The sequence below is a fragment of the Trichosurus vulpecula genome, chromosome 5, assembly GCF_011100635.1.
Source record: "Trichosurus vulpecula isolate mTriVul1 chromosome 5, mTriVul1.pri, whole genome shotgun sequence".
Taxonomy (NCBI): domain Eukaryota; kingdom Metazoa; phylum Chordata; class Mammalia; order Diprotodontia; family Phalangeridae; genus Trichosurus; species Trichosurus vulpecula.
The window spans coordinates 47,738,223-47,751,741 of NC_050577.1; the positions used below are offsets into that span (position 1 = coordinate 47,738,223).

General features: G+C 42.5%; 1 protein-coding gene across 1 annotated transcript in view; it reads left to right on the forward strand.

The window, feature by feature from the left end:
- The first annotated feature begins 3,152 nt into the window (after window positions 1-3,152).
- Window positions 3,153-13,519, forward strand: part of LOC118849559 (cartilage associated protein) — a 64,479-nt gene continuing 54,112 nt past the window's right edge. Inside the window, exon 1 of the mRNA XM_036758444.1 lies at window positions 3,153-4,078. Coding sequence (XP_036614339.1) covers window positions 3,521-4,078 — 558 coding nt within the window. The 5' untranslated portion in view covers window positions 3,153-3,520. The remainder of the gene's footprint in view (window positions 4,079-13,519) is intronic.

Sequence of the window (13,519 nt, forward strand, 5' to 3'; positions counted from 1 at the left end):
CTTCTGGTGCTTTCATCAGGTAAGTGTCAACAATGGTCTCTCTGCTAGATACTTTGGCTCCATCTCTGGTCTTTAATTGCCTCTGGGGCAAGGCAACCCCAGAACCTACTTAGATTCCCTTAGGTTAAAAGCTATCTTTTGAACTCTTTTTCTAGCAGCCGCTCAGGGTATTCCTTTTAAATGCTGATTTGAGTAATTCCGGTTGTATCCCTGGGTCTCTAACCTAGTTCCCTTTAAATAATCCAAATGTTTCAAATTGGAAGAGCCACTAAGGTACCACCTGGAGCTGTGGAGAAGGGTTCCTGTTGTGCTGGGTCTTCATTATTCCCCTGGTCACAAAATAATTTAACTAGGGAACAAGATTGATAAGAGCCTTTTGGGGTTGGCATCTTTTGGTCTACACATCTGCCATTATTATACATTTCTATTAGCAAGGAATTCCTGGCCTCCTTACAAAATAGCACTTTGAAGTTCGCAAGACACTTTCCTCCTAACAGCCTTGGGAGCTAGGATTACAGGATTATCATAGGTTTAGACCTCAAAAGGACCTTAGATGATATCCGGTCTAGCCCTCTTGTGTTGTACCAGGCTTCCCTCAGGCCAACACTCAAATTTGAGACCGGAATGCAATGGAACATTAATAGACTATACAATTCAATAAAAATATGAGATTCAAAAGCTACCGTTTACCAATTCAAACAGATGCAGTTCCCCTTGATTTTCATATTCACCAAGGCAGCAACATTAAGGAAGGAAAACATATGGTGCCTGGCACATTGTAAAAACTTAATAAAGGTTTGTTACCTGACAGACTGACATTGCACAGGATGGTGGAAATTCTGCCAAACCCACAAGAACACCAAACCAGTACCAATCACTTTTTATGCCTCCAGTGACAAGGAAGCCAAAGCAAATCCCTGGACTAACCAAATTCTCAGAATGGCCTCTCTGCCCACTTAGAAGCAAAAGAGTCCAGCCTACATAAAATAGATGTGACTCCTACTACGTTCATCATTTTAGAGATGAGGAAACTGAGGTTCAAGAAATTAAGTGACTTGCCCATAGTCATGCAGATATTAAATGTCAAAGGCAGATCTTCCTGATTCCAGGATCAGTGCTCTATTTGTAAACCCCATTATATGCATGTATAGACTGAGACCATGACAGATTAAGTAACTTGCCCAAATGGTATGAATCCCTGCCAAATGTAGGACTCCATAGTGAAGGAAGGGCCTTCCACTTTTGGCCATGGTTGGCACAGTCAGAGCAGCTGGTAAGTATCTGGTACCTAATCATTCTGCAACACTGCTCCTTGAGCATGTATCAGGTTCTTCCTAATTTAGGACTACTAATGGGTGATGGAATGACTTGTCTTAGGAAAACTCCCTGCTCCCAGAGGAATGGAAAGGAAGTCAATTTGGCTGGACCTAGAGTTCATGAAGGGAAGGAATGTCTATAAACACTGAAAAGGTAATTTGGAGATAGGTTGTGGCTGGCTTTAAAGGTCAAACAAAGAGATTTGTATTTAAAGAATTGTCACATATGCTATTCTGACTCTCAAGTACCAGAATAGACAGCAGAGAAATTTGGTGGCTGGAGAAGCTGGTTGGCTATATGGTAGGATTCGATGCCTCTTTGTATGTACCATGAATGGTTTGTCTATTATTTAAAAAGCCTATAGAATTAGATTTAAGTAGCATATATTTCTAGTGTTTCTTAAATATTATTTAATTTAATTTAATTTCTTAAGGTCTGGAACTGGGCTAATTTAATTCTGAATTTATAGGCAACAATATTCAGGAAGCAGGGCAGTTAGGTAGCACAGTGTATGGAATGTCTGGTCTGGAATCAGGAAGATTTATCTTCTTGATCTGGCCTCAGACGCTACCTGTGTGACTTTGGGCAAGTCACTTAACTCTGTTGGCCTCAGTTTCCTCACCTTGAACTCCTTATACCGTTGCCTCAAGTCTGCACCAAGCAGTAGGCACTTTTAATTAGTGTTGGATGAATTTTGACTAATCTTAATTTGCATACAGCTTTGATTTCATTTCATGCTCACAACTACCCCACTGGGTAGTAGATAGGGTATTGTTACATTTTTATAAGCATCATACACCTTCACATCTGAAAAGCACCCTGGCACTGTACCTAGGAGCCAGAAAATTTGACTTTAAATCCTACCTTAAATAACTCTCTGGTTGTCTATTGTTAGGCAAACCACTCACCCTAAGCCTCAGTTTACTCAACTCAAAATGGGACTAATACCTCTGTTTACAACCACAAGAGATTTTTAGATGGGTGGAGGAATATAAATAATAAAAGTGCTTTCAAAACCTTTGTGTTTGGGTCAGGTATCCATTTTCATCCAGTCTGACAAATATTTACCTTATAAATGGGGCACAGTGCTAGGCAGTGAGGTAAACGTGGTGTAGTTGGATAAGCAGCTGGGTGGGAGTCAGGAATAACTGAGTTCTAATTCCACTTCAGAGACTTACTAACTGTGTGACTAGCTGATTATATCATTTAACCTTTTTAGGGACCAGTTTCTGCTTGCTAAATTATGGCTGCTAAGATCCCTTCCAGCTATACATCTGGGATCAAGGACAAATAAAGCCTTCGAAAAACTTAATACTTAATAAGCAAAATAAGTTACACTTACAGATAATTTCTATCTAAAAGTAGAAAGGGAAAGAGTAGAGAAAGCCAAAGAGTAGAAGGAAGAAAGTGTTAAGAGTATTTGGGAAGAGAACATTACTGGTGCTTAACAAATGTTTCTTGACTGACTAAGGTGACTGTGGAAAAATTCATGGGTGATGTTAATATGAAGTCTAATGGGTAGGACAGGCCTCCAAAAGACAGAGATGTGAGGGGAAGGTGTTGCTGATTGTATGAAGGGAAAGTTGATGGAGGCCCGTGCCAGACACTACACTCCTCTCGCCAGGGAAGGGCTTTCCCACTCTGGTCAGAGTGGCAGAGGCAGCAGCCTGGCTGGGCCCGAACGCCTCCCCGCTTTAGCTAGCCCTAAGTTGTCAATCTTTTCCTAAATCCCCGCCCGGGTGAGGCAAGTCCTACCAAGAGAGGCCCGGAGTGGGAGGGCAAAAAGAAAACTCTTCCCGAATTCCTGATCCCTCTTCCTGCTCTTTCCCGTCCCCTTCCCCCGCCACTCTTCCTCTTTGGCTACGTGGTGGTCTCCCAGGCCGACACCCCGACAGTCAGGCGGGCACTCTCCGTGGGGGTGGGAGAGGAGCAAGCCACCGGGGTCCAGAGTAGGAGGACGAAGAGAAAACTCTCCTCCTGCATTCTTGATCCCTCTTCCTGCCGCTTTGTCCCACCCCTCCCTTTCCCTCTTCCTCTTTGGCTACGTGGTGGTCGCCCAGACTGACACCCCGATAGTCAGGCAGGCACTCTCTGTGGGGGTGGGAGAAGGGTGAGCCACTGGGGTCCGGAGTGGGAGGCAGGTTTAGTGGGGTGGGAAGATAAGAGGGAGAAGGCCGCCGGGCAGGGCAGCTGCGGCAGCGGGATGGGGCAGGTCGGCAGTGGCCGGACCCCCGGCCTCGGGGTGGCCGCTGGCGCGGGGCGAGCCCTGCTCTGCGCCCTATGTTTCTGCTGCTCCCTGGGGCCCGGGCTGGCGCAGTACGAGCGCTACAGCTTCCGCAGCTTCCCCCGGGACGAGCTGATGCCCCTGGAGTCCGCCTACAAGTACGGCCTGGACCAGTACGGCCATGAGAACTGGGCCGAGAGCGTGGGCTACCTAGAAATCAGCATGCGCCTGCACCGCTTGCTGCGGGACAGCGAGGCTTTCTGCCACCTCAACTGCAGCACTGTGCGCATGGACAGGGACGTGCCCGCACCCGCGCCCGCTCCGGACCCTGGCCTTGAGCCTCAGCCCCAGCCCCGGGACAGGTTCGCCGGCTTCCCCGAACTGCGGCTCTTCGGAGACCTGCTGCACCGCGCTAGATGCCTCAAGCGCTGCAAGCAGGGGCTCCCTGCCTTCCGGCAGTCGCAGCCCAGTCGCGAGGTGCTGGACGAGTTCCAGCGGCGGGAGCCCTACAAGTTTCTTCAGTATGCCTACTTCAAGGTAAGCCCGCCCCCGGCCCATCCCCGCCCCACCCGACTCCGCCCTCTTGTCCGGTGAACTACTCGCCGGTACCTTTCTTCCAAGTTGACCCAGCCCACCCTGGGCATCCGCCTAACCTAACTCAATCTCTGGCGTTTTAGCTTTTAGAGCTGGAAGAGACTTCAGGAGTCAACGAGCCTAAACTGCTAGTTTTGCAGCTGGGGAAACAGGCCCACCCAGACAACGTACTGAAAGCCTTCAACTTTCTATTTTCTAAAAATAAACATTTGCTTTCGTTCTCCGCCCCCCACTTCTGTAACCAAGTCATAAATCAAGTCATAGTCTGTAATAACTCACACAATGCCCATAATGACTGCCTTTGCTGCTTGGGAAGGGTGCTCCGATTTACTCCCCTCAGGCTACAAAAACAACCTGCCTTCCCGAGGCTTGTCTTGTCTAGTTTTTTCTTGCCTCCTCCTAATAGGCTATGAATTCCTCAAAGGCTGGCATTTTTAATTTGTATCCCCAGAGGGTAACCTGATGTTTTGTACTTTGTAAATGTTTCCATCATTCATTCAAGAGCAGCCTTCCTACATTACTTATCCTAAAATCATAGGTCTAGAGGTTGAAGGGAACTCAGAATATAACTAGTCCAACCTCATTCATTTTACAGATGAGGAAACTGAGGGCCAGAGAGGTAAGGGATTTACCCAAGGTCACAGGGGTCGTGTCTGAAGTCGGATTTTAACACAGGTTACTCTGACTCCTGGGCCAATCCTCTTTCCCCTTTTTCCTTTTGTCTTTTTATTAATTTCTCAGCCACATCATCTCCCTATGTTCAAATCAGCCCCAAAGTGCATTTGCCTTCAAAGAATCTCAGAAGAGACCGCAAAGGCCATTTACCCCAACAAAGAATCTCATCTTCATGCCCAATATTTTCCTTTCTCATCAACCCTCAGGTCCATGCTCAAGTTATTATTTCAGCTTCCCATATTGGCACAGTCCACTTGCCCTTGTCCATCCTTTTCTAATTTAATTCAGTTCATTTCAAGATGAATTTGTTACACACAATGTGCAAGGCACTGGAAAACCCCAAATTCTCAGCTTTCTCCAACACAGCAGTCTCTCTGCTGTTAGCCTACTAGATATCTAGTATCCTAGTAACATAAAATTCTCTGGCCTTCAAAGCACTTCATAACTTGGCTCCTTCCCAGTTTACCAGTTGTTTCATACCTATGTCCTTTCCACATACTCTTGAATCTAGTGACACTGGTCTCTTTATACTCCCTGCATAAAGAAACTCCACTTCCCAACTCTGGGCTTTGTCACTTGCTGTTCCTCATGCCTAGAATTCTCTCCTTCCTGTCTGTCTTCTGACTTCCTTCAAGTCCCAGCCAAATTCCTGCCTTCTGCAAAAAACTTTGCTCCACTCCCTTTGAATCCATCCCACTTGATAAATGCCTTATCTCTGTTGACTATTTCTGGTTTATCCTGTATATTTAGCTCCTTTCTATATTGTTGTTTGCATGTTGTCTCCTCATTAAACTATGAGCTCCTTGACAGCCTAGAAAGGCAAAAGACAGCCCCTGCTGTCAAGGAGCTCATAGTTTAATATAGAAACAAGCTAAATATGGGAAGTAATACTAGCTATTTGTAAACTAGACACTTAACATAGTGCCTGGCACATAGTAGGCACTTAATAAATTCTTGTTCTCCTCCCCCTGGTCCTGTTCTTATCTTTTGCAAAAGATAATTGACATTAATTAGTTAAATGATGCTGAGGTACTAATAAACAGGTCAAGAAATGATACAGAGAAAATACCAACTGCAGCTTTAGATTGATATTGAAGCAAACAGACTAGAATACCCTTATGCCAACAGCATTGGAAATGTCCCTACAAACTCTGGTTCTGATAGATCTGGGCAGTTTTCATTTATGATTTCTTGAAATTTAGGCTTTAAAAAAAATCATGGTTTGTAGGGATTCCAGTGAATTCCTAAATCATCTCTCCTTTCTAGATTAGTTGTTTTTTATTTCAAATTTCTTTCATTTTCTACTATTTTTAAAATTTTTGTTCTAGTTTCTTACAATCTCAAGGATTCATTGGTTTCTGTTTGTTTTATCCTAATTTACAGGGAATCTGTTACTTGGCTAAGTTTTACCACTTTTTCTTCAAAGATGTTTATTCTTCCTCCGGTTCTTTTCTCAAGATCTTTTATTTTATTTGCTTTTAATCTCACCCTTCTATATATTCATGTAGTCTTTATGTTTCCCTTTGAGTTTCTGCTTACAATTGTTTTGGAGTTATCCTCTCCTCCTTTTGGGGGTGATGTCTAAATTTGATTTATTTTTTAAACTTTTGGTGGGTGTCTTCTTCAGTTTACTCATCTTTCCATCATTAATTCCCAGACTGGGGCTTTGTGCCAAGACCAATCTCTGTCCCCGTTGCACTTTTGGGTGGGTGATCAATGCTGCTTGGTACTGACCTAAATCATCTGAGTTATTGTGCTGACCTTCTTCTCCTGGGGTTACCCTCCTTTGGATCCTTGAGGTCCAGAGTGCTGGATCTTCTGTATCCCTATCATATCTTGGGACACGGTGCTGGGGACCTCGGAGCCCTAGGATATTCTGGCCTAAGGTTCATTTACGTTGGTTGTGGCAGCTTCCCTGGCCTTCTAAAGACCCCAATGTGATTTGATAACCCATCGGTAGCTTCTTTGGGTGAGCTTCCCCTACCATTTTTTCAGAGAGCCCTGTAGGCAACACATTTCTCTGGCCCTTTTTACTTGGCTTGGTTATTAAAATTGGTACTGACTTTGAGGGAAGTCCCCTATCCTATTGCCTGTGGGCTGCTGACTGACCTTTTGTGTAGTTCTGGATTTCAAGCAGTCACCATAGTTTCTCATTGGATTTCTTGAACATTATTGAGTCTGGTACAAATTTGAGATTTTTATTGTAGAGGAGCTGGGCAGCTTGCCTCTGTTCAGGCAGCTCTCCTGGTAAGGAGTTGCTTTTGTAGGAGTCCTAATCATCCCGGTCCATCTAGAGTGCTGGATACCCTTTGATGGAATGATCACAGAGAGTGATGTCAGAGAGTAGGTTTTCCTTTAGCCATTTATTTATCCATGAAATATGATGGTGCTAGGCAGTGTAAGAGATATGGTTTATATAAAAAGTCATCTCTGCCCTTGTGAAATTTAATACCCTAATAAAAGAATATTCTGATGAAAACCAGATCACAAGACTGTAGGATTTAGAACTTTAATGGGCTTTAGTGATCATCTGGTCTTTTATTTTAAGAAATTTATTAAACTTTTTAGCTTTTATTTTTCACCTTACCTTCATTTCCAGCTATACCCCTCACCTACTCAGAGAGTCATTTTTTGTAACAAATTAAAAAAGGAAAGAAGCAAGAAAAACAAGACAAAACAATTCGGCAAAAGCAAGCAACTGAGTCAGAAAGTGTTGGTAATATTTCACAGCCCTAGTCTCTCACCTCTGCAAAGACCAGAGGGAGATGCATTTTCTCACCTCTTCTCTAGGGCCAATCTTCTTGCTCCTTATAATAAAATAGCACTCAGTTTAATCTTGCATATGTTATTGTCCAGAAAACATTATCTAGTCCTATTCCCCATGTAACATCTAGTGAAGCTGAGGCCTAGGAAAGCGAAATGACTTTCCTGAGGTCACACTGACAATAAGAGGCAGGACTGAAATTCACACCCAGGGCTTCTGATTCTAAATCTGATGTGTCTTTTGTTTGCGATGAAGTTAGCTGTTTAATAGCAAGCCTTTCTTTCAAAGTCACCCCCTTCTCTCTTTTCCCACCTCCTCCTCCACCCCAAAATGTGAGCCTGTGTCAAATTTTGTGAAGCAGGATTTTTTTCACTACGGCCTAATTAGTCCATAAATAGGCATTTATTAAGCACCTGCTATGTGCCTGGCATTGTACTAAACTCTGGGATTACAAAAGACAGTCCTTGCCTTCAAGAAGCTCACAATCTAACCAAAGTAGATGTAACAGTAAGACAATAATAACAATGTAGATGATAATTGTCAAAACGTCTATGTAGTTCCATATCGCAAAGTACACGAAGCTCTCCACATAGAAGGTAGAAGAAGTAAACCATTTACTCAGATACCAGAGAACCATATCCCACAAGCCATTTATCCAGTCTATCACAGCAGTAAAACATTCCACATACAATATAACTACCTGGAGAGCCTCGCCATCCCAAAACCTCTCCGATCCCCCGCTGGGGTATTCCCAACCAACAAACTCATAATACAGCTAAGTCAGCCTGTTCAGTTCTAACAATCATGAGGGCATCCATCAGCAGCCATAACTGCTCTCTCTCTCTTCTCTCTCTCTCTTCTCTCTCTCTCTCTCTCTCTCTCTCTCTCTCTTCTCTCTCTCTCTCTCTCTCAGCATTTCTTGTGACATAACTTCCTCTTCCTGTCAAGAAGCTTCTCCCACCACATGTGTCTTAGGCTTAGCAGTAAGCAGGTCACATGGCCTATTAATGGGTGGGAATGATCTTCAAATCTAAATTGCTACTACACTGACCTAGAGACTAGAGATTTTCCTTATGTCTTTGGGAATGCTATTTCCACAATGTTCTGTTCAATTCACTGTCTAAGATACAGACTAAAATAGTCTAACATAATATGAAAAAATTGTCAAGTGATTCAGGCTAATTATTAGGTATGGTTTCTGTAATTCCTCAGGGAGCTAGGAGATATCCAGGACTATTTCATAGATTTTATTTGCATAGCACTCCTGTGCCCTGTAGGAGAGAATATAAAGAGGAATCTGGGGCTATTGCCAATTTCTTTGCATATCTGAATTTATACTCTGCCAAGAGGGAATGATGAATTGGTCAGTATGAACCCTCAATCTGGGTTGAAGGGATATATCTTGAACTTCAACACACAGGAAAATAAAGCTCAGGGACAGCTGAGAGTAATATCATGTGGGCCTGCTTTCTTGCTGAAATTCTAAAGGGCACTAAGCCAGTTTGTGGAAAGAGCTGTTTCCTTAAAGACTTATACAATGCTGTAGCTATCCTTGAAAGGCACTGCAGAATATTCCTCCACACTATTCTTCTGGGACAGTATCAATACCTGAGATGTTTCAGATAAACCAGGGATATAGGAAGTAATTCTAGCCAAACAATTAATCAATGAGCAAAAATTGTTAAGTTCCTACTATTTGCTAGTCCCTGTTAGGTGCTAGTGATACAAAGACAAAGGATAAAACAACCATTCTCAAGAAGCATACAATTCTGTCAGAACACGAGGGATTTCCAGAGTGTCAAATGTGAACCACTCAGAGTAGCCAGTAGATTTAGGACATTGGTCCATGGAGGTGAACAACCAGCTCCCTATAGGAGCAAATGAAAGACTGGGTCATGAGAAGTTTTTTGAGAAGGTGGCAAGTCTAGAATGTTGGGAGCTTTGAAAGGAAAGCAGAGAGACCTCAGAATTGGAAAGACGTAGCAATGATTTAAAGAACGCCAATAAGGTATTGGGCAAAGGAAGTTCTTATAGATCAGAGATCTATATCTTTCTTTCCACCTCAGCCCTCTACTCTGTAACGTGTGCCACAAGGGGAAAAGGCTTCGTCCTACTTTTTTATGAACCTTGGCTCTCCGGTGACCTGTCTTTCTGGACCTGGTCGTTGTTATTTGACCACTGTGTATTGGAATTAATTTTCAAGTTTTTGGTGGGTCATTATTCCTGGACCTTCTTGGTTGGAGCAGATGACCTCTAAGTTTCCTTCCAACTTAAGGAATGGTCAATAGAAGGTTGGACTTGGACTCAAGAAGATTCAGGTTCATATCCTTTGATGTTTGCTAGTTTGAGACAATAGGCAAGCCATGCCCAGAGCCTCCGTTTCCTCTTCTACAGATTGGGAATGATAATACCAGTAGCTTCTACCTCATAGGGGTCTTGCAAGGCTCCCAATGAGACAATGTATGTAAAGTACTTGGCCAACCTTAAACCATCATATAAATGTCAGTTCTGTCTTTGTGGTTCGGTTCCAATTGCTACTTTAAGCAGGAGATTTGGGCATGACCTGACCCTGAGTTACACTGGCAGTTGCCCTTCAAGAGCAGTAAATTTGTTGTATCTCTTTTGCTCTGAGTACTCAGAAGAGCTCCTTGTTCTTATTATGTATTTAATAAATAGTTGTTTCTATGGTTGATTATGATATGTCTTGGTAATCTGCTCTGGAAGACTTTTACCCACAACATTGTGGATGAGATCTCAGGATCTATACAGTGGGGACTCTTGTGTTTTAGTGGGGAGGGAACTCATGTTGAAGTGGGGGCTATTTTGGGGATGTGGGATTGGCTAGGTAGCCACCGAGATCCCTTCCAACCCTGAAATTGTGTGCTTCTGCGATCATTGATGGCGGGTAGTCCCCAAACTGAGCATCTTCAAGCAGAAACTACATAACTCCAGGAACGGTCATGTTTGAAAATGCCACCTGACCAGCTGTTTCACAGTTTCTGAGTTAGCCACACTGTTGGTTTGAAAAGTGATTTTTTTCTACTTCTTTAGAGGCATCTTGCTTTTCACTGAGAGTCATGTGAGGTGGCATGCCCACAGCAATATCAACCTATAAAGGAAAAAAATCTAAAGAAATCTATAATAATATAATTCAAGTAATGTAACAACTTTAAAAGCATTACTAATATATGATACTAGTAGCCTAAGCTTATCTTCAGAAGCCACTTTCTATCACAGAATTCCTTATCATTGTGTACAATCAATTTCCCAACAAGGCAGATCTCTTCACAATGAATACTTAGACCTGAGTCAACAACTTTTTGGAGGTGGCATGTCAAGAGCTCACTTACTTGCTCTTTCACTGTATGAGTAGAGTCACAGTGTCAGCTTCTCTTCCCAGAAGGCACCTTTAGGTGCCTGCTGTCCCTCTACCTAAGAGGCCTCTGTAGCATGAGGCTGTGCACTCAGCATGACAGGAACATCCAGGGAAATGCTCCTCCAAACCTCAGGCTCCTGACTAAGAAGAGAATGAGGACAACTATGTGAGTACTGCCATGCCCAAGCCTTCCCCCCAGTCCTCTGGATAACACAATTATGAGTCCCCTTCATAATTCTATGTTTAGGTAAAACTATCTTTTATCCAAAGTTGAAATGCCATATCCCATGTCCTTGCCTTTTAGAGGTTGCCTCGTGTCTAGAATGCACTCCTTCTGCCTATTACATTAGGTCCTATCAATTCCTATTAGAATCCTTAGCTTCCTTCAAGGCTCAGCTGTGCTACCTCCTACATGAAACCTCTCTTGTCCCCCAGATGTAATTTTTTTTTATCCTGAATTTATCTTGTATTTAATTACTTTAATTCATTTTAAATTATTACTTTAATTAATTTACATTGTGTTTAATTCAATTGAATTGAATTTGGTTTATGTAGTCCAATTCATGTTGTCCTTACAACATTCTGAATAAGATGATATTCCATTTCTACTGGAGGACCTCCTGTTCCATTGTTAGAAAGCTCTACTTTTTAGGTAGTTTCCCTTTACGTTAACTACATTAACTTCTCTTCAACTTCCACTCATTGCATCTAGTTCTGTCCTCTGGGACCAAGCAGAGCCAGTTTAATCCCTCTTTCATAAGACAGGTCTTCAGAATAAAGCTATTAACCCTCCTCCCCCTGCCTCTTCTCTTCTCTAGACTAAACATCTCCAGTTCCCCCAACTGAATGAAATATGGCATGATTTTCATTCTTTTCACCTTCTGGTTCATTCTCCTCTGTGATCATTCAAGCTTGTCAATGTCCCTAAAAATATGGAGCACAGGATTGCACATAGTACCTAGATGTGGTCTGACCAGTTTAGAAAGCAAGAAGACTGTCAAAAAAAAAAAAAAGACTGTCACCTCTCTGATTCTAGACACTATACTTCTATTAATGCAGTCTAAGCTCACACCTGCTTTTATAGCTTCCATGTCTCCTTCATATTGAGTTTTCAGTTCATTAACTGCCCCCTTTCTATGGTTATTTTGTGGTACCCAGGACCATAGATTTTTCATGCACTGCCTCATTGGAACTGTCATTAGAACAGGGTACAAGAGCAAGCTTCTATAGGAAGGATTTGTGGCTATTTGGAGTTCCCCAACACACACAGTGTATTGGGTACCACTGTGGTCATTGTTCAGCAATTGGTCAACACAGGACACAAAAAAGTTAGGCTTCATGGGTGTTGGTAGTAGAGCCTTCATCTTAAGAGGATCCAGCCAACCCAAGGAGACAGACGGAGGACAAGCAGAGGAAGAAAGGCAGAGTAAATGTCCCTTAAAGATAGGTGTCATATTTAAAAAATTTCCATACCCCATTGTAGCATCTACCATGGAACCTTGTACCTAGTGACTGCTCCCTCAGTTGAGTTGAAGAGGCAAGTTTCTTATGACTGACTGGTAGTTTGAAAAGTCTCCTGTTTATGAGCTACAAACCTGCTACTAGCCTACACCATGGTCTCTCACCCTTTAAGACTAGACATACCCCATAAGATACCTTTAATTTCATTCCCTGGGGACCTGGAGAAAAGTGGTGTTTCTGCATCAAGTGACCCACAGACTCATTACACACACCTTTTGATATCAGATCCTTAGAAAGACCTTGGCTAGATTGTGAAATCATGTATATTTTGGGTCCATAACATGTGGGAGTTCAGAGACCAACTCCCATACATGAAAGATGGATCTCCCATACATGAAAGAAAGTTATCTTCCGAATGGAAAATTATAGGGTATATGGGGACCTCCAATAGTGGGACTGGCATATACAACAAAATGAATAATGTATAGGGATGCTTTTTGAAAATTATAAAGCGTTATACAAATATAAGATAAACAATTATTATAATTCTAATTCCTGAGGGATGATGTCAATTAAATGAGTTGTGACTAGTGCTTAGTTAGATAATTGGCATGTATAATAATAGCGAAGAGGTGACAGCTCTCTGAAATCCATAGCCTAAACATATTAGCAGTCTGTGGTAAGAGCTATTTGCCTCAAATAGTTACCTCCAGGACTCTTTCAATGTCTCCGTCTCTCTCTGTCTCTGTCTCTCTTTATCCATACATATATGTGTATATATACATCTCTCTCCCTTTCTCTCTCTGTGTATGTATGTATACATATGCATACACATATACATACAATCTTTTTCTCCCACCTGTTTTCTTGTTACATACATGTCTAAATATCTCTATTTTCTCCTTTTCTCTCTTTCTTAGCACATGTTTTTACCCTGTGTCTCTTTGCTTCTTCTTTTCCTTTCCTTTTCTTCCCTATCCTTTCTTATTCTCAACCTCCCTCTCAAAAAACCACACCAAACCAAAATGCCTGACCTTCAATGGGCCAAAATGTGGACTTGAATTCTAATTGGAAACGCTGATACTTATTTGACAAAGCTTTGGGTTTT